Here is a 22398-nt window from a genome sequence, read left to right as displayed (position 1 = left end):
ACCAAGTCTTTTGTATAATTTTCACGACAATTTGCTGGCAATTGGTATTAGTGAGTGAAGGTACAATGACTAAAGAAACCGAAAAGCATGAAATAAATGCAAAAATAGAAGTTTGTCTAGAAGTTTTATTTCTAATCAATTGCAATTTGTTTGTTACTAAGCGACACAATTTATGTTGTTTAGCTCGGTATGTCTGTAGATTTCTAGCTGAATGTCACAGAATTTCGTGGATTTATTAAAGTGTTAATTCTAAGTGTTTTATACTTATTTATTTACAATGTCGCCTCCAACGGCCAACCCACATGATTTTATTCCTTACCACGTTGTAAGAAAGGCGACGAGAAGAAGTGAACCAGGATGCTACCAACTACACAAGTAATAGTTGTTTTTTACTTACCCGCCTTTAATCTGAATTCCAGTATTATATTATTAGTAAATTAACGATTTAAAATTATCGGTTGGAATGGCCCTGAAGGCCTCCGGAAATGTGGACAGACAGAGACTATTAACTACTAAAGAATTCGAGAATTTTCAATTGGGAGTACTTAGTAGGAAAAAATACCATTTTGAGAGTCTGTTTGAGAGCTGAAAATCAGCTTCCGACTAGCTATAAGTATACTTAATTAAACATAAAGTTATATACCAGATGTATGCTACCTATGTACATTGCACAAAGATATTGCTTACCGAATAAACATTTTCTTTCTTTCTTCTTAATGGAGATGGAGTGGGGATGACCTACGTAGCGATTCCTAGCGCCATCTAGTGAGAAAATTTCTCAACTCGGACGCAAATCGCAATATAGGTACACAATTCGGACGCTCTTTGTTCAGACTTCGATCGATGTTCGATCTCCAGGCATAACATCTGCCTGGAGAGAGAGCTCTCTATTGTAGTCTCTTCCCACTCACGCTTACATTAATTTGAATTTTACCATGAGCTGCAGTATCAGGTGTATTTTATATGAACGCGTTGTTATTGAAATTGAATAATAATGCAAGATATCCTGTGGAGACGATCCTGGCTGGGCCACCAGGATGTGTATTCCAGATTATTGTATTGTCGCCAGATTTATGTGAACTTACATTTATTTATTTGTCAACAAAAAATACATACGTAGGGTCAAAATACACTTAGTTTGCAAGATTAAATCCTAACAACCCTTAATTTGGCAGTGTATGCCACAATGAACATGATTCAAGACTATCTTTTTGTATTTTTTTTAATGTATAATTTTTTGGACTATACGGTAACAACGAGGTTTGAATCATGAACTTTTTTTTAATTTTGTCAAATTAAGGGTAATAAAAGCTTAGCTAAGAGCTTGTAAAAATGAAAAATTTATTTCAGACCCAACGATTGCCGCCTCAAATTTCCTAAAACCAACCGTCCCATACACAAATGTGAGCTTCCAAACCGGGAGATCGTGATGGTCCCTCAAATAGGGGGTTGGAGGCGCCTGGGGGTCCCTAGGGGAGAGAGGAATTACTACCCCGTCGTCATGCACAAGAACGAGTTTGAGAGGCTGAAGCGACAAGCCAAGGTTCTGTTTTAAGCTTCTTGTCATTTTGGTAAGGTTACATAAATTGCATTAGGTAGCCGTAGGGAGCGCTGTGATCGTTTCGGCTCCCCCCACCACCCGCATTGGTTCCAATCCTGAATCCACTGTAGCAAAATTTAATTGCATTGTTAGGTTCCCATGCAGCCCAGGGACTAATCAATTTGAATAGGTACTTGGAATTAAGTATATATGATACAATGAAATTTGTATATATTTTTTTAACCACGTCGGTGGTAAACAGGCATGCGGCCCGCCTGATGTTAAGCAATTACCGCCGCCTAGGAACGCTTGCAACACCCGAAGTATCACTCGTGCGTTGCCGACCCTGCATATACCTACCTTTTTATACCCCTTTTGAAGACCTCCATGCTGTAACCTAAATATGCATTAAAACAACCCATAGTTTTCACCACTTCATTCTGTCACACGGCATAAACGCAGGTAGAAAGAAATGGTGATTGCGATTGCGAACGTCAGCGCGTTAGAAAATACGGCCTCTTCTTCATCTTTTAGCGACCTATAGCTATATTAAATTCATCTTTAGATCGTGACTCAAGATGAGCAGATCGCCGCCATGTACGAGCAAGAAGCGGCCGTCCAGAAGGCGGCAAAAGATTCCGAGCAGCGCAAGGCGCTGCTCAAAGCGTCCCTCAAGCCGCAGCCCGGGGCCGAGGCGGCCTCCGGGGACCAGGACACGGAGCTCGAGGGCCCAGACCAGGCGGCGCACACGCTCAGTCGCGCTGAGAGTAAGAAAACTTGTTCATTTCCGGCCGAAGTAGCGGAGTGTTTGCTCTCATGTTGTCAGCTTTCCTAAAATCCTCATAAAGCGTTTTCGCTCGTCCTCCATTATTCGGACAGCTAAGGAGTGGAATGCCCTGCCTACGTCTGTGTTCCCTGTTCATACAATCTGGCAGTCTTGAAATCTAGGGTGAATGGGTATTTGTCTGGCAATCGTGCTCCATCTTAGTCCGCTTTGCTTACCATCAGGCGTGATTGTGGTCAGCCGCAAGCGTATTTCTGTATAAAAAAAACCGGCAACGAGCGTGTCGGACACGCCCGAAATAGGGTTCCGTAGCCATTAAAAAAATAAGTATTTTCTTCCAAGTTTAGGTATATTTTATACCTTAGGCTGCTATTTACTCATAAACTACTAATAATTCTCAAGCAAAAATTAGCCGTTATAGTTTTCCTTGAAAGTTTAATATACTTACTACCATCCTGAATTTTTTCGAATTTTTCCACCCATTTAGATTTTAAAGGGGGGGGGGAACGCTCGATTTTAATGAAAATTTGCACTTTAAAGTTTAATATTTCGCAAACAAATCACTGAATCGAAAAATCGTCTTAGCAAACCCCTAATTGTTTTAAAAGACCAAACCAACAATACCCCACACTATAGGGTTGGATGAGAAAAAAAAAATCACTCCCACTTTACGTCTATGGGAGGTACCCTAAAAAAAATTTTTTTTGAATTTTTAATTGTACTTTTTTGTCGGCATAGTTTACATATATATCCGTGCAAAATTACATATTTCTAGCATTAATAGTCCCAGAGTAAAGCCGCGGACGGACAGACAGACAGACAGACATGGCGAAACTATAAGGGTTCCGTTTTTGCCATTTTGGCTCCGGAACCCTAAAAAGCTGGTTCATTTAACTTAAGATGTTCTAAAGCGTTCAGACAAAGATCATGCAGTAGCCCTATTGTCGTTGAAAAGAGGTCTGTTTGACGTAGGTACATTCTTGCCTGGCTCGGGCGAGCAATGAGGGTAGACAGAGCTAGTATTGCTTAAGGTTAGGTAAGGTGCAGCTACTGGCACTCCCTACCTAAGCTGAACGATACTGGAGACCTACACATAATACCTAGCGTTCTTCAATAGCGTAGCTATCGGAGGGCTAGGCGGTGCCGTGTCCTGATGCCCTCGGACCTTAAGCTGCAATTTACGACGGATAAGAAAGAAACCTAGTGGTGTCTTTAAGTGCAAACAGCGCTACAGCGGCAATTACCTACACTGCATCGTTCACCTAATGCGGTCGCCGAATTTGTTCCAAACTACTTCGGCGAACGACTGCCGCCTTTACATTAGTCTGTCTGTCTACTGCGGCAGCCATATTAAGGCGGTGGCAGCTGTCGCTCGCCGAATGCGGCCGACTACCGTGTGCTTTACACTTTTGCGGTCGCCGCATGCAGCATGCGGCGAACGACTCAGTGTAATTGCCGCCTTAGAAAGGAAAGATAGTAAGCTAAATTTTGGGGGCTCAATACCTTTTTGATCCGGTGGCCGCGTTGGGTAGGTACCATCGCTAACCGTGATGTGTGGCTTAACAATCACGGTTAGTGGCACTCGCCACTATTCATGATTTAGCCAGATTATACATACTCGTAAACTCCAATTCAATAGAATCTGACAATCCTGTAGACACTTCCAGCCTACTAATATAAACACCGGACTGCCTAAGGCTTTGTGATGTGACTATTATTCTTTTTTGGAATCGAAATTATAGGGTCAGATTGTTGAGCCACTTGCCAATGTTCGTAATTTGGCCGTTTGTAAATTCGTATCTTGCCGTCCCGCTGACGCTTACGAAACGAACTTCGATTTTAGAATTTTGTAGAGCCCCTGCGTCCTTACAGTAATGATACCCCTTCACGCTGTGTTACAGTGTTGAGGGCGGACAACATGCAGGGCCCTCGCCTCTGCAACCGCATCATCCTGGCGTCCAAGTGCCACGCCATCCGCGACGCTCAGATCCTAGAGAAGGAACTCATCAAGAAAGAACTGACGGAGGAAGAGAGGCGGTAAGAGAGCATCAGAACTAAAACCAGAAAACTGATACCACCAATCAATTCATCAATTGACGCATCAGATATCTCGGAGCGGCCGAGATGGTCAAAAATATTGGATATTGCACTCTATTCTCAAGATTTTTGAGTTTATGTTTTGATATTTTTGATTATCTTTGCCGCTCCGAAATATCAGATGGCGACATTATCGACAATACTTTTCGAGCTATTAGAATAGAACACGATTTCCCTATAGATTTTGTACAGCAATAGTGAGCTGTGACGTGTTGCTGTGAATAGTAACTGTCGATGGTTGCGTGGGCAAACCAGATAAGTCGAAATTAAGTAAAACCTCTTTTTAAATTCAAAATTCCCGTAAAATTGTCACTAGACGCAAATTAGCCCGTTGTAGTGGCAATGGGCATGCCATATAGCACATATAACAGATGGCCGTTGGGATCGAAAAGTTCTCGAATGGAGATTGCGGATCGGCAAACAAAGCGTAGGACATCTATCAACGAGATGGACGGTTGACCTGGTCAAAGTCGCATGTGCACGGTGGATGCAAGCCGCTTCCAACCGAAGCAACTGGAGGTCTATCGGGAAGGCCTATGTCCAACAGTGGACGTATGATGATGAATCACTAGACTTTGGATTGGAAAACTAAACTCTTGCTTTTGGCTCTCCCATGGCTCTCCGTTATACCTAATGCCATCCACTAAGACGCGTGATTTTGTCAAAATTAGACATTAATGACATTGTAATAAGAACCACGGCACGCGTCATCGTGAATGACTCTACCTATATATTACTTACAAATTTTCACCGGTTTTATATGAAAAACTGTTCTGCTATCAGTCTGGATGCCATAATGGAGGAGAATCGAGTGGCGGCGGTGGCACGCGCGGAGGCCGAGGAGGAGCGCCGGCACGGGCTGCGGCTGCAGAACCTCGCAGCGCTCAAGGAACAGATCAGCGCTCATGAGACTGCCAAGGTAAAGAAGGGATAGAATCTGAGGTAGGAAGGACTGCTGATTGGCGGCAGCAAGGAGCATATCGGCGCTCATGAGACTGCCACGGTGAAGAGGTATGGAATCTGAGGTAAGGGGAGGTAAAACTAGTAGGAGGGTTGCGAATTCGAGGAGCGCAAGGAGCAGATTGATATTCTTGAGACTGTCAAGGTAATATTAGGATGGAGACTGAGCTTAGGGGAGGTAAAACCAGTAAAAAGGACTGCTGATTCGCAGCGCGCAAGAAGCTGAAAAACCTTTGTCAATGGTGGCTTTCAAGTCCCGCCAAACAGTCAAGAGCAAGTTAAAGTTTTCACTTGTTTCATATTAGAAGTTCTCGACTGTACATATTTTCCCATCCTCTACTTCTACTAGCCTCCCCCCTTGATCATCGGCTGGCGACGCGCCCTTGGCTGCGCTCGTAACCAGTAGCAGCATTTTTCCGCTTTTAAGGAAAATTGCCTACGAACAGTGAACCCGATTGTGGGGTTCTTGGTACTGGGAAGAGGCCTGTACCCAGCAGTTATGTATGTGGGAATGAGGGCGGATTAGTGGACGAATAATTGATGTAAACGAGCAGACCGATGACCGAAGATTTCTGTGGAGTGAATGGGACGAACGAGAGAGGCCGAGTTACGATCGGGTGAGCCTAGTGCTGGATGTGTTTTCTATTCTCGTGCTATCAAAGTGTTCTATTTTTAATTTTGAATAAAGATGATCCTTCGAGATGATGATGGCACTGAACACTGAATGTGATAAGTGGCCCTATACTATGAAGTGCGAAATTCGAACTTCGTATCTTACCGTCCCGCTGACGCTAATATTATTTAATACGAGAGTGAGAGACGCTACGATACCAACTTCGATTTTCGAATTTCGTAGTAGCCATCCTGTATTGTCCTCCGTAGATAATGGAAGCGGAGCGTATAGAGGAAGAGAGTATCCGCGTGAACCAGTCCAACATAGCGATGCAGATTGACGAGGCGCAGAAACTGAAGGAAAAACACGGACGACAGCTCAAGCTGAAAGAGACGCTCGATCAGGGTGAGATGGAAATACCTAGTGACCGACCGAATCTAGAATCTGCAACCTAAAGGTCTCTACCCACTAACGCCGTAATAGGAACGTATCCGGCACGGAATATAACGCGACACGGACTACGAATGTCAACGGCGTGTGATACTTATAAGATGCGTATCGGCACCGTTTTTGACGCTCCGTGCCTGGCATGCGGCGGCAACGGTTGGTTAACCTTTTCGCCACCACGTCAAATACAAAAGACATCACCCATACACCAGGCTTCTATATTGCAATGCCTAAAATTGAACCTTAACACAATGCAACGAAGGTTGCTTTTGCTGTGCTTTTGCAGTGAAGTAATGGATGTATGTATAGGTGGCGTGAAACCTGCGGTGCGTAGGTATATATGAGTCGTTGGCGTCGAAAAGGTTAAACGTGCTAGTGGTCCCATAGATTTCATTACAAAGAATATATTTTTGCATGACAGGTTCCTTTTACGGTCTTGGTATGATACGGTGTAAGAGTAGAGACCTCAAGGCGCAAGCTACACAAGAGACATGGGGGCGCGTCGCGGACGGGGCGGATAATGGGCGTCTCCACCTCGTCTCTTCTGTCTACTTTGGATCGCGACGTTTAACATTTAGTATGAACTGATTCAAAGGGCACCGCGACTGCGATGCGCCCCAATCCCACGTCCCTTCTGTGTGGCTTGCGCCTAAAGCTATCCGTTTCAGATTCGGCCCAAACAGAAACTTAACCTAAAGGCGATTCTGTAGCTTCTGCACATGCAATGAATAATCCTTTCCCTCGTAATTTCTCGGAAATGTTTTCGTATTTGTCATGCCACTTCAGTTAGCCTCAGTATCAACATCATCATCATCATCATCCCAGCCTATATACGTCCCACTGCTGGGCACAGGCCTCCTCTCAGAACAAGAGGGCTTGGGCCATAGTTCCCACGCGGGCCCAGTGCGGATGGGAACTTCACACACACCATTGAATTGCTTCGCAGGTTTGTGCAGGTTTCCTCACGATGTTTTCCTTCACCGCAAAGCTCGTGGTAAATTTCAAATGTAATTCCGCACATGAATTTCGAAAAACTCAGAGGTGCGAGCCGGGGTTTGAACCCACGACCCTCTGCTTGAGAGGCGATAGGTCAAACCACTAGGCCACCACGGCTTCTAGTATCAACATAAAGAGTAGTTAACACCTAAGTGAAGATTGTTCCTCGATTTTTGTTCGTACATACCACATTCTCCATATAATTTAGATCCTGGGGATTATGCTATGCTATAACATCTCAGTATTCTCGGTTTGTTAAATTTAAATTTGGTGGTTTGACATTTGTTTTACCCACAAGCGCTTGCGGTCACACTCGCCATCTCCTTCCTATCCTATGCTGTTTGACAGAAAGAAATGGTGACAGCAATTGGGCTTCCGTATGCGGTAGACCATACTTCGGTCACAGAATAAGTAGGTAATAAGTTGCTTCGGTCTAAGTTCCTATTCTCTTCAGGCAACGCGGAGCTGCTGTACTTCAAGCAACTCCAGAACGAAGAAGAGCGCATCAACGACCTTCGCATCGCCAACTTCCTCAAGCAGAAGCAGGAGCGGGAGGCCAGGAACAGGGCCGAGGCCGAAGCCGTCAAGGCTGCTAAACAGAAGGGGATTGATCACATCGCCAAGGCTCAGAAGGTGAGGGTTCTAGAAGAACAACTAAAAAAACTTTTTTATAGCTTGTTTGAGGGGAAACCCCTGTGGGGTGTTGTAACTGAGAACATCAAAGTACCTACTTAGTTTGTTAAGAATCGAGAGTAGAATCGATTATAGTATACTTTAAAGCAGGGTTACTCAAAGTGGGGTACGCGAACCCCTAGGGGTTCGCTATTCGACGGTAGGGGGTTCGTGACAAGGTTTACGTGACTCTAAAAACCACCAGGCTGCAAGAAAGAAAGAAAGGTTTATTTTTGGCTCCATGTAGGTACCACCTAAAACTAAGACTAAAACTATCACTAAAATATGCAAGACTAGCAAGATGATAAGATGGTTTTTGGAGTCTTTGTATTTTTATTTTAGTTTCTCCAACAGTCAATTTTTTAACTTGGGGGGGGGGGGGTAAGGGTTCGCTATAGTCTAGAAACTTTAACAGGGGTACGTGGAGCCATAAGTTTGAGAAACCCTGCTTTAAAGCATGTTGTGGTTGTTAGGGTTCCGTACCTCAAAAGGAAAAAACGGAACCCTTACCGAATCACTTTGTTATCCGTCCGCCTGTCCGTCGGCCTGTCAAGACCCTTTATTTATATCCCTTTTTAACTTAAATGTTTTAGCGAGGATGCATCACACTGACAAGTATAAATTACGAGTGTCTATTAGAAATGAAGTACAATTATTTATTAAAATAATTCATTCCTCGCGCACTAGTCCATTTTTTTTTTGAGATCCAAAGTACATTAGGTATGTATTTATAGGCGGAACAAGAGCTAAAAGAAGAGTTGGAGCGTATCCGTAACCTGAAAATCCAGGAGGATGTGGAGCGCGAATACCGCCGCAAAGAGCGAGACGCCGCCATACGGAGGAACAGGGAGATGAAACAGCTGCACGAAGCTCGCGTGCAACAGGTGAGACATTGTTTTACGAGATAAGAATACGCGTTACTGTAGGAATATTAGGGTACGTATTTGTTGCCACCCATCAATCATTTAACGTACCTACAGTCACTACACCAGCACCAATATCTGATACGATTCTATTTCTAGGGTCGCAAAAAACGCCGCAAAAAACGCTAAATATTTACCATACTATAGCTTATAATACATCCCATCATCCCAGCCTATTTTATACGTCCCACTGCTGGGTACACTGGGTGAGTTTTAGAATATTTTTTCCATTTGACCTGTACGATTGGGGGGAGGGGGGGTAATGTCACCCCCTTCGGACCGCGCCTGTATAGCCTCCTCTCAGAATGAGAGGGCTTGGACCGTAGTTCCCACGCGGGCCCAGTACGGATTGGGAACTTCACACATACGATTAAGTTACTTCACAGGTGTGTGCAGGTTTCCTTACGATGTTTTCCTTCACCGTAAAGCTCTCGTGGTAAATAAATAATAATATTATTACTCTATTATTATTATGTGCTTATAAATATTATTACTGTTTAATTTCAGATAAACGACATCCACCGCCTGATCGCGCGAGAGATTTCCAAAGACGAGCAGAGTTTCAACAACGCGGCGCGACAGAACGAGGAGTTCCTGCAGAAGGAGAAACTGGTGTGTTTAACCTTTTCACTTTTATCACTTCGGTAATAGGCTGAGTGATCTAAAAGGTTAAATTAGTCTGTCTGTTAGATTATCAGAAAATATTGAACACGTATTTTTTCTTTTGTCAATAAAACAAAAAAATATAAAGATATAGCCATTTAAAGTTCCCGTGATGTGACCTCCACTTCCGAACTCTGACGCGCTTCAAAAAAACTACGCGTCCAATATTTTCTAATAATATCATCTGACGGACTAAATACAACATTTTTTTACCCAGATCACTACCCAATTCTCATTTATCTGTGCACAGAGATCCCCGAAATATATACACAAGAATTGCTCGATTAAAGGTATTAGATAGATAGACAGATTAATGAAAGTCTCTGAGCTAAGCCACGGACAGATTAATATTTTGACTACGGAACTCTAAGAGTGAATTTGTTTTATACAGCTCGATGATAAACGCAAAGCGCGCATCGAACAGCATCGCCAAGAGATAATGAAACAGATCAATAACAAAGAACGATCGAGGTAAGATGAAATTATAGAAAAACAAAACAAACATTCGATTCTTAAGATACCCTAAGAATCGAATGTTTGAAAAAATTGTTCTATCAGATCTGCGGGGCAAATCGAAGTTCGTGTCGTACCGTCCGTCCCTCTGACGCTTATACTATTTAATACGTGAGTGAGAGGGACGGTACGATACGAACTTCGATTTTCGAATTTCGGATCTAAAATCCTATTGATCCTACTAATATTATATTATGTGTGTGTTTGTTGCTCTTTCACGCTAAAACAGTAAGATGTATTTAGTTGGATAAAATTTGGCATATCGTCCATACTTTTGAAAAAGCTTCTACTTCAAAATCGATCATTTTTCTGAGTATATGAACATTAATTCAAGGGCCGATTTTGTTGACGTATTGATTTGAGACACCAGATTTTTAACTAGATCGGAAATGTCAACCGCTAAGTGTAAACTCTAACCCCCGGATTCACCATCCATTGATTAAATCTATTTGACGGATAAATGTGATGCTGACTCTGTTTGTTGTGTTCGAATAGACGGAGACGGTATCACATCCGTCAAACAAAACTAATCAATGGATGGTGAAACAGCCCCCAAGTCTAAAGACATGACATTTTGTATGGATGATGAAATCCGTGATGAAATTATGGGAAATCTGAGAGGGTTACTGTGAAAAACGTGTTTATTTTTGTCTTTAGGGCAGAGATGCGTGAAAAGATCCACAATGAGGGAGTTGCTCTTAGGATGGAGCAAGAACAACAGGACAAATACGAGAGAAGAGTTATCAAAGAGAAGGTAAGATGATTGTTTAACCTTTTAACCTTTAGCATCTGGAATAGCTTGTAATATTTATGTACATTCCAATTTGCATATTTTTGGGCCTTTATATTACTGGGTAAGGGAATCATGTACGGTCAGCATCAAAAGTAGCTGCATAATTTTGTACTTTGTCGTTTTAAAGCAACATACTTAACACCATACAAATTTGACAAAGTAAAAAAGTGATCCGCTACTTTTGATGCTGGCTGTACCAGAGGACCGACTCATAATATTATAGTTTGTGTTTGTTACTTGTTCACTTTAAAACGACTACCTATACGGATTTGTATGGAATTGAGTTTATGTATAGATTTCTGGAATAACTTATACATATTATATACTTTTTATCTCGATTTATAGCATGAAATTTTGAAAGGAAATTCTTCAAGTTTAGCATCGTATGTATGACCATGTTGATGACCACAATGTAAAATCCCAGTACTTCTATTCAACTTATGGTATTCTGTTTTACAGGTAAATGCAATGAGGCAGCAGAAAGTTTCCGAAAAGTACGTGAAAGAAGTAGAGCAGACTCTCGGCCATTATGGCTACAAATGAAGATATTATATTTTGATATTGAACCAGAAATTATCGTGCGATTGTTTAGTATTTTTTTAGCAATAAATGTCTTTTGTCACGGGATATGTTTTATTTAACTTGCTATGTTTGTATGTGGCTGTGCTTTAGTTGGAATTTGGCATTACCACTAAAATCTATTCACATTTTACACAATTCAAAAATTACATATTTTTACGAACGTTACGTTTGGCAAATTTCTATCGATTGCTAAGTTTTTGTGTTAACATGGTTTGTTTTCAGTGATCAAAAGAACTGTATAAATGAAACAAAAACTAAAATTAAAAATATTATAATCAATCATTATCAATTAATTAACCTAAAATACCACAATATAATAGTTACAAACACACTATTACACTTCGTACTCAATGTTTCATCCTTATATAATTCGCACCGCCTAAGTTTATGCCCGCAGTTTTATAGTTACAAGAGTTTAAATGCAGGTTTCCGAGCGATTGCCTCATGTGACACCTATAAACGTTTACTGTGACACCATCTGACACGCGCACTTATTTGATGCAAATAATACGTACCACACAAATAATAAAGTTAAATTCGAGTTGAGTTACATTTTACCCTTTTCAATGCCACCTAAAAATAGACACACGACTCTTGAAACACTCAACTTGGAATCTTAGTTCTTTAATTCTTAAACAAATATTCATATTGATGACAAAGAGTGCCAGAGTTAGGTAAATTTTAATCTTTACAAATCATAAGCAAAAAATACTAAATTGTCTAAAAATAAAGTCGTTATTTTTGCTCGCTAGTATTCTCAACGACGGCGTTGTAAAGGTTTTTTTTATAAAATGCTAATAAACCTTACAAAGGTTTTGTTCGGTTCTTAGAGTGGACCGGCACTTTACAATTTCTTGTTTAACTTTTTAACCTTTAGTGACAGGACGGTTGAAAAACCTACCATGTCAAAGTCAGAATTTCACATAATAATTATTTACATTTTTATAATGCATGTTTACACACAAGCAGTAAGTGTGACAAGGGAGAAGGTCGATCTAAAAATAATCAAAATTGGTGTGATACAATTCATGCTTATATACTTAAGAGAACTTTGAAATTTAGCGTAATTAGATTGCAGGAATGGTCAATCTTCATCCACATTTCTATTTAGTCATCTCCTTCCAGTTAGACAGTTCCTAACTCGTCCACATTCTTATAGCTTAAACTTTGTAATTTGTCCCGATTGCTAAATCTATATTAACTTTTCCATGTTACAGTCTTATTTAATTTAATGAAATATAGTTAGTTTGCATTCTTATTAATTTCCTTATGTTACTAGAATTGTTTTGAGACATATAGGGTGGAAATGATTTGAGCAAATAATTTTCTGAACCTAAATAGTATTATTCCTTATTTTTTAACCTTTTCGCCGCCACGTCAAATACAAAAGACATCACCCAGACGCCAGGCTTCTATATTGCAAAGCTACATACAATTGAACCTTAACACAATCGAACGAAGGTTGCTTTTTCATTGAAGTAATGGACGTATATATAGGTCGTTGGCGACGAAAAGGTTAACAGATAATGATGATTTTTACTTTGCATTCCATGCATTTTCCCTATTTTTGATTTATATGCTGAAAACATGGTATTCATGGTAGTCGTTTAACTGTGGTCATGTACAAATGTAGTTTTCTACATTATTTTGTTTACTGTTATTATTCTAATCTAACCTAAATTACCCTACTTCTGAATACCGCACGGTTTCGTATTTTTATGGCAAACGAAATTATATTAAACTATTATACAAAATTATGGGTAACAAAGCGATACGATTTTAGACGAGTTGGGAACACGACTAAATATGTGGACAAAGTTATCCTGCACCCAAAAACTGTGAATTCCTACAGTATCTGTACGTCAAGGTCACTTACACTTCACTTGAACACGTTTTCTCCAAGCTTCACCACCTTATCCAGGTTGTCTTTAAGGGTTTTGAGCTGGTGCAGCACGTTGGCATCCATGAGGGAGAAGGGGATGAAGGCCTGGGACTGCCGGAGCTGTCTCGGCTGGAGGGACAACATTGTACCATCCTGCAGCATTATGTTGCAGTTTGCTTTTTCGTCAGACGCCATGCTGGAATATCGAGGGTATTATTTTAATTAAACATAACTTTGAAAGACAGATAGACAAATATTTGAAGCTTGCAGACTTTTTTATTGGTTGTGCTATACTGTCCACCTGAGGCAAAAGGCGGTATCTCAAAAAAAAAACCCTAGTTAGTTTGAGAAACCCTGCAATAACTCATATAGTAATTTTATGTAAGTACGTTATAACACAATTAAAACACTTACTACAGTCTTAAAATCTATTACCAGAAAAAGAGCGTATCTTCACGGCACTTACGTCCTTTTGTTTGAGAAGCGCAGTTTTAACTCAAACACCCGATCATGCGATCTGATCATCCGATCATGTTGAACCCAATTTTCGTTAAAAGTATTTATTAAGCGTTACCTTTCCATATTTTTTGCATATTTTTGGACAAACGGTTTAAAAGATAGAGGGGTGGGGGGGGACCATTTTTGCTACTTTGGGAGCGATTATTTCCGGATATCATCACTTAATCAAAAAAGTTTTTGAGAAACCTTACTATCTTTTCAAAAGAGCTGTCGAACTGTGTGCCACACGTTGATGCAAGTTAAAAAAATATTATTCAATTTCTGTTACGTGTATGGAGTACCCCCCCTATAAATATTTATTTTGTAATTAAACTACAAAACTAAATAGCGGCTTTGACAAGACATCTGTACTCCAAATTTCATTGATATACATCTTGCAGTTTTCGAGTAAAATGCCTGTGACATACGGACGGACTTGACGAAACTATAAGGGTTCTTTAGGTACAGCTCTTTGCCTTAACAGGGCATAAGCAGGCAGACCAGGGCAGAGGATAAGAGCTATCTTCATACCAAATTTCAAGTTTCTAGGACAACTGGAAATACCCTATAAGTTTTCCTTTTGACCTACGAATTCCTAAAAATCTAGTTAGTCTCCCCAAGTCCTTATATATCATACGCCTATGAAGCAGGACCGAGCGGGTCTACTAACGGCAATATCGTCGGATCATGATGAGCAGAGCGAGTAGCAGCGCGAGTAATCTGGCGGTAAGGGCCTACGGGCTGACGCGGGTGCAGATCCTAAGCACGCGACGCGCACAATGAGGGCTATCGTTTTTTGTCTCACTAGATGGCGTACTGTTGCGTGAGGTTTTTAAGTATGGCCTTAAAAGTCTGTTATTACGGGCGTGAAAACAAAGTTTAGATTAAAATCATATTTAATACACCTTAAAACCGTACCATAAAAATATCGAGCATGCCACAGTGTTGTATAGTCCCCGTTTTGTTCGGAAAAAAGGGAGGACAAAGGTTTCCGAAAGACAAAACCGTCTCAAAACACAGACATTCATTGCCCCGGAACGCACAACTTCACAAAATAATTCTAATTATAAATAAACCTGCGTAGCTCACCCAAAAACTATGAGATTTGACATTTCAGAGACCTCACGCTACACTAGCGCCTCTAGTGGCGAATTCATACGCGATAGCCCTCATTAGTGCTGCTCATACTGTTTTTATACGCGTCTACCCGCCCCGTGCAAACCGTGTCAGCTATCTTAGATCCCTAAGTCAATACTTACGTGCACACAGAAGGCACCATGACGGGAGACCCTGACATGGAGACGACCATCTCCCCTTGTCGCGGCTGCCTCAACACAGTCAGGGGCGTGTGTGGTGCCACCTGTCGTATAAAACAAATGTTTTTTCACTTCTCATGCTCGTAAAGTTCGTGTTTATGCTGTATCTAGACGGGATAAAATGACTTTTTATGCCCTAGTGCATAAAATAAAATCTTCGTCTAAGAACAACTTAAGACCAAGGTATTCAGGTGTCAACAGCCACAAACAAGAAAGTTTCTACATATTTTAAAAATATTTTTTAATTTATATAAAACGAAAAATCAATCAAACTAATCATAATATTTATCTATAACACATTTATCTATAATTCGTGTCTTTTAACTAGACGTCTTATCACTTTTTTCACCAAAATTCACTTGATTTCAATATTTAATTTCTTGAACGAAACTCGTGTATAATCTGTAGTAGCATAGACTAGCGTAGAGATGGTGGAAAATTTGTCATTTTAAACACATAAACATACACACAAACATCACGCCTGTATTCCCAAATGGGGTAGGCAGAGCACACGAAACATTACAATTTCGGAGCCACTTTAGCAATTTTAGGTTTAAAGTTTGACAAAAACGGTACAATAGTGACAGGTTGCTAGCCTGTCGCCTACGGTATACCTTAACCTATATCCTTAGTCGCCTCTTACGACATCCACGGAAGAAATGGAGAGGTGTAATTCTAACCCGACACCACACGGGAACACCAGATGTATTTATTCCTTACATGATTTTTCCCTTCGCAGATTTTCTTAAATGCTTTTTTACTGAAGCTTATTTTCACAATCGCGTTTCTTCCCAATTTTAATCGACACAGGAATAGTGTCGACGGAGCTCCGCTCACGCGGAACTCCTACTTATGTGTAGTTTTGGCCCTTCGGGCCATTGCAAACTTAACCTAAACCTATCTATATTTATGTATCGATTAAAATTGGGAAAAACGCGATTGTGAAAATAAGCTCCAGTAAAAATATTGGGGAAAAAAGCATTTAGAATCAGTGTAAATCAAGAATAGGAAAATGTGCGACTGGAAATTTAGCTTCTAGGAAAAGACGATTTTTGGGAAATGACCTAACCAGTCGAGTGGGGGCCACGTCACGCAAAACTTTAACTCACCATATAATAATATCTCCATCATTTTTTGTTTAATTGACACAAGAAACAAATACATGTCCAATATTTTCTGGTAGTTTAACTGACGGATTAATTACATTTTATTATTGAAACAAGCCCATTATCTCGTGCAAATCTGAAAAAGGAAAAAAAAAGCAAGTCACCTTGGGCGTGATGGCGGGGTAGTTGTGTTGCGACATTTTGTTATACGCCGGCGTGCGGTAGACGGAGCGGGAGCGACGACGCGTTGTCTTGGCGGCGGTCGTGGGCGCCGGGATCTTGCGGGAGGTCTCCGCCGAGCGCGAACGGTGCCCGCGCACCGTGGACGGAGGCGCTACGAATTAAATAAATTAAATAATTTACAATATTTGCCTTTTTTTATTTATTTATGACGTAAATTAAAGCTTGACAATGCGTGTTATCATATGGAAAAACATTTTTTTAGCGTCCTTTACATTTAACAGCTATTAAGGTTTTAAATTTTCTTAATAATATGGCAAATTCAGAAGTTATCAAACACCGAGATGATGTTTTTTAGAAATGAAGTAAACAATCTTGATCTGTCTTTTTATTTAAAAATAGGTACTTGCAAAATAAGTGACAGTTAAATAAAAAAAAATATAGATATTTATTTATATTGATTAGGTACACAATAATATGTAGTTTCACATTTATTCGCCACTGAATTTTTAGAATTGTTTTTCAGTTTTGACCTCTATTTCTATTGTTAATACTAACCTAACCAACAAAAAGTTGGAAAACCCCCGACTTTGTCACTTCAAAGTTCTATATCTCAAAAACGGCTGAACCAATTTTGATGAAACATGTCTAAGAACCATTGCTAGAAAATCTGCTTTCAAATAAAAAAAACCGCATTCAAATCGGTCCACCCGCTTAAGAGTTACGGTGCCACAGACAGACAGACACACAGCGGTCGAACTTATAACACCCCTCTTTTTGCGTCAGGGGTTAATAAAAAACGAATTTGTAGCAATAATGTAGACTAATTATACATAATTATATTTTTTTTACCGTCATATTATACATAAAATTAAATGGTGTCATAATAAAATAAAAAAAACTGTTAATCTGAAAATGAGATGGATAACTAACATGAAAATCATTAATTCAACTCTTTTTATCTTAGCCTGAAGATGAATTGATTAGTAGACATATATATGAGAAAGATCCAAACCAACAAGCGGTGAAGAGGTCTTTTCTTTCAACTGTATCATACTATGACTGTAACCATCCCAGATCCCAGCACAAACAAAACGAAGCTAAGGGCCCTCGCCCACGGCCACTTTTTGTAGCGATAGTTAGTAGTAGTAGCGTTATGTTAGTCGCATTTGCAACGTAATTAATTATTATTAATTTGTAATTTTTTTATTTAATTGTATACTGTAGTTTTTAAGTATTTTATTTGTAATTATTTTATGTTGAAAAAATGACTTTCTGCCAAGTTTCTTGCGGCGCATTCTTCTTGGCAATGATGGGTCTTTCCGAAAGCGCTGGTAGTTTAAAAAATGACGTGTAAAAGTGCCCATTGCGGCCTATTTCCTGAATAAATGATTTGAATTTGAATTTGAACGCGCTACAGAAGCGATGCCAACGCGGTACAGGATCACTACTGAATCGGGGTTATGTGGACGAGGGTACACAGCTAGCGACCGCATCGCGACTATCGATGTGAACGCGCAACAGCATCGCTACTGCATCGCTACAAAATGCCGCCGTGGCCGAGGGCTTTAAAGACGACCGGATAGACTAGCTAGTGGTTAGGGAACCTGACACGGAAGTTTCAAGTCCCCAGTTCAAATCCCAGTCGGGCAGATATTTTTATGAATAATACGAATGTTTGTTCTCAAGTCTTGAATGTTTAACATGTATTTAAGTATATACTTATCTATAATAGTACCCGTAGTACAAGCTTTGCTTAGTTTGAGAGCAGGTCAATGGTGTCTCATGATATTTGTTTACAATACAATAAATGAGTCTTTCTTTATTGTACACCAGAAATAGTAAGCTACACAGAAAACAGAGAGAAAATGACAAGGTAAGCAAAAGGCGGCCTTATTGCTCTTCCAGTCAGTTTATTATTATTTATTTATAATGGACACCAAACACTATTAAAAAAAGACCTTAAACCAGATTAATCCATACTAATATTATAAATGCGAAAGTGTGTGTCTGTATGTTTGTCCGTCTTTCACGTCGAAACGGATCGACGTGTTTTTTGGCATAGAGATAGTTTATGGGCCAGAGTGACATTGGCTGCTTTTTATCCAGGAAAAATGCGCAGTTCCAGATCGCGTGATGTGATGACTGAATTCCACGCGGGCGAAGCCGTGGGCTAAAGCCAGTTTTCTATAAAAGTTTTCATCACACATTATAATTAGTTTCACTGCAAAACATCAGAATTAAAGGAGTGGGGAATAATATGATACAGTTTAGTTAGGGAACAACTATGGTCACTTACCCATCTTCTTGTCGCGTCCGCCGGAGCCCTGCGAGGTCTCGGTGAGGTAGCCTGCCCCAAAAGCGCCCGGTTAGTGGAAACATAAATGGCATGATTTTGTTAGTTGTGAACAAGTACCATAGAGGCAGAGAAGGTGTCCGGACTTTGTTTTAAAAGGAATTGAGGCATGATTCTACAATGTTGGTGGAGTTTAAAAAGTTGAATATAGTTAAAAATAGTTTATTACGTTTTGTTGTGCAACAGATATTAAATTATTGATATTTTTGTTGTAATCAAAGTAGCTTTAATAGAAATATGCTGCAACATAACAAAATAATGATTTTTTTTTAGAAGATAGGCTTTTAATAGTTTGGACCAAATAATAGTTATTTACCACAAATGTAACCTTTTGAATTTATATTGAGTTTTGAACTTTTGAATTTTGAATTTACAAACACTTTTTGCTTCTTTGTTTCCTTTTTTTAATGCTTTAACAATTTGTGCTCAAATTCCTTTGATCCTGTTATATGACAGATTAATTTAAGAATTTTAATATTTCATTTAAAATTAAATTTATTTTTTAGTACATACATAATTTAACCCTTTTCCAGGCCCTGCTAATTTAGATATGCTTTTGCAAAATAAATGCCTGGAAAAGGGTTAAGAGAAGCAGATCTTACTACAGCTTTAAGAATAAGTAATACTACAGCACTTCTAGCTTGCAGGATGATTGAATGGTTATTAAAATCAGCCAATTAACCCCTTGTATGTGAAATTGTGGAAACTAAAAAAACTACAACATTCTAGCTCATTTGTTTTAATAAGCACAAATACTGCTAATTTAGGTAAAAAAAAAGAAAAAACAAATTGTTTTAAATTTGGCACGAATCCACATCCTAAGCATACTACGGGTTAAGTTATAAAATCTTAAAGTAATGTAACCCTAAGGATGGAGATGGTCCCAAAGGAAGAACAGCGCCATTCATATTGGGATCGGCAGTTTTTGCTGATTTTGAAACCATTTCGTGACATGCATACTTATTTTATTTTCTTATTTCGACTATTGTCACAAATAAATGTTTTTTTTTCTTTCTTTCTAACCAAGGATTCTACAGGTTAAATGGAAATACAAGAATGAAACGACTACTGCTGAATGTGGAAAGACAGTCTTGGAGCATACCATCATCATGAGAAGCTGATCGGCTGGAATTTCTTGTTTTCCTCATAGAACTGGCTACTTCTTTTATGTGGAGTTCATGTTTCTGGAAATAAGAGATAAAAATGATTATAACACAAAGTAGAAAAGATTATTAAATGTTTTGGATTGTACTGTACAGTGTACAGTCAAGGATACTAAATCATATACGAGGGTTTAACCTTTGTGCTACTAATATAATATAAAAAAATCATAGCGAAATTGATGATGAAAATTTTTCATCCTGGTACAGTCAAACCAATTGAATCATGAGCCAGTGGTGTGAACCGTGAATATAATTGACCTAGTCCCAAAGTAAGCTTAGCAAATGTTATGGGTACTAAGCAACAGATAATATAATTATATAGATATATACATACTTAAATACATATTAGCAAGACCCGAACAAACATTAATATTTTTCATACAAATATCTGCCCTACACGGGAATTGAACCCGGGACCTCAAGCTTCGTAGTCAAGTTCTCTAACCACTAGGCCATCTGGTTGTGATACTAATGTCATGTTGACATCTCATACATTTGTCAAGGAAATCATAGTGAAATTGATAATTAAAAGGTTCTATCTGCAGCATGCTTATTATTATATTATTTTTGTTTCCTTTTCAACTCTGCCTTTTATGCTAGCATGCTTAACAGTCTTCCAATACGCTAAGATAAAAAAAAATGTAATTGTCTTTGTGGTCTTTGTGCCGTCCATAACATATGTTATTTGTTTTAGGTCTCCTGTCTGGTCGTTCCCCAAGATCAAAATTAATGTCTCTACGCCTACATTGAAAAACGTCTTGCTGTCACGGCAAGAGTGAAAGCCATTAAAGAAAAAAAAATTAAAAGGTCACCCTGGGTCAGGGTTAAATTTTTTCAACTGTACATGATTCAGATTGCTCAAATGTACAGGTTGATTTACAAGAGCTGGCACAAATGGATTGAATGAAAGTATCTGTGTGTGTTGAATACACTGAGACAAAATGACAAATGTGTCATGCGTGTCATTTTCCCACAAAAATGTCTAAGTGTTTCAACATTATCCAATCTGATATTGGTATTAGATGACGATGGACAACACCCGATAGCCAATACCATGTGCAGTTTTCACATATTTCCAACAAAATCGTTCCATTACGGCCGACGTAAAATGGCCGCCACGCATCGGGCTCTGCGCATACAGAGACAATTTTGATACACGCATAGCACACATACAAACATTATCTGACAGCCCACGGGAGTCCGATGGTGCCGCCAACATATCAGTGTCGGCTCCGGTATCTGATTTCATACATTTTACTTGCCCTGATATTGTATTGTTGTCTGATACCAACATTGGATTGGATAATGTGAAAACACTACTATGATAAGTGACATTACTTTCATTCAATGCATTTGTGTTAAAGACACTAAAACACTACTTTGTCACATAACATTATGTGTCAATTTTCTATGAGGTTGTAACACTGTAAGTGTAAACTAACCAAAGCTAGTTTTGTTACTGTACTTGTAATGAATTTCAAACATATTCAGCAATCTCATTAACCAATCGTGTCATAAAGAACATTGAATATGCTTATTCCATGCTATTATAATACCATGCTTATCAATTATCAAAACCAATTTAAAAATAAGTATTGTTTACCAGTTGTCCAACAGTCTTGTTTAAATGGATATTACTTATGGTCCCGAGGAGTATCTTGAAAGCCAGGTCCACATTCCGGCACTCCATATGAATACGAGAGTCTATATTTGCTTTCTGCTCTGCCACTGTAACATTATAAAAAAAATCCATTACCTATGGCCAGCAACCATGTGTATTTTTACGTTTGGGACGTAAGTTTCATTGGTTAGAGAGTTGACGTGATTTTAGCACGTTTTGACCTTTTAATATTCATTAAATTCGTAAACACTGTACCGATTTTCTCAAGTTTTTTCAGCACATCGTCTTTGACTGCAGATTTCTCCTTAGTGCTTGCAGGTCGTTTGGTTCTAGGCATGGTCAAATCTTAGAATCACTTTTTAATCACTAAAAGTCCACAATATAACTTAAATAATCGAGCTTATATACAAATTCTTGTAAATACAGCAGATCATAAATATTTTAGACAGAACTGCAAACAAAATTCGAATGAAAAAAGATAACCGACAAAACGCACGCAATGACAACGTTACGAAGGAAGTTACACAGAAACTAATTGGTTTGACCTATAATTTAACAATAATATTTTTTTATACATTATATTAGGAGTAATTAGGCTACCCCTGATTTTTTTCTAGACAAACTACCGAATATTACAAATAAAAAATATTATTTTGCGAAAATTAAATTAGCAGTCTGCAAGCTTTCTTTGTA

General features: G+C 39.2%; 2 protein-coding genes across 3 annotated transcripts; one reads left to right on the top strand and one right to left on the bottom strand.

Annotated features, from left to right (window-relative positions):
* Window positions 1–74: 74 nt before the first annotated feature.
* LOC141441793 (cilia- and flagella-associated protein 45-like) lies at window positions 75–12368 on the top strand. The gene is made up of 12 exons (XM_074106657.1): window positions 75–375; window positions 1351–1543; window positions 2106–2307; window positions 4226–4361; window positions 5205–5340; window positions 6264–6399; window positions 7892–8070; window positions 8844–8993; window positions 9540–9644; window positions 10087–10166; window positions 10866–10962; window positions 11461–12368. Exons 1-12 carry the CDS (start codon window positions 278–280, stop codon window positions 11542–11544), a joined length of 1596 nt encoding a protein of 531 aa, XP_073962758.1. The 5' UTR covers window positions 75–277; the 3' UTR covers window positions 11545–12368.
* LOC141441794 (uncharacterized) lies at window positions 11839–22223 on the bottom strand. 2 transcript variants are annotated; one of them, XM_074106658.1, is made up of 7 exons: window positions 21961–22220; window positions 21688–21812; window positions 20024–20105; window positions 18865–18915; window positions 16550–16719; window positions 15223–15323; window positions 11839–13661 (listed from the first exon to the last, which is right to left on the bottom strand). In XM_074106658.1, exons 1-7 carry the CDS (start codon window positions 22040–22042, stop codon window positions 13463–13465), a joined length of 810 nt encoding a protein of 269 aa, XP_073962759.1. In that variant the 5' UTR covers window positions 22043–22220; the 3' UTR covers window positions 11839–13462. The 2 variants fall into 2 exon arrangements, with proteins under 2 accessions (XP_073962759.1, XP_073962760.1); XM_074106659.1 differs by lacking the exon at window positions 18865–18915 and having other exon boundaries at window positions 21961–22223.
* Between the last annotated feature and the right edge of the window lie 175 nt (window positions 22224–22398).

This window comes from Choristoneura fumiferana, chromosome 24, assembly GCF_025370935.1.
Source record: "Choristoneura fumiferana chromosome 24, NRCan_CFum_1, whole genome shotgun sequence".
Classification (NCBI taxonomy): domain Eukaryota; kingdom Metazoa; phylum Arthropoda; class Insecta; order Lepidoptera; family Tortricidae; genus Choristoneura; species Choristoneura fumiferana.
This window is presented reverse-complemented; position numbering and strand designations above follow the sequence as displayed.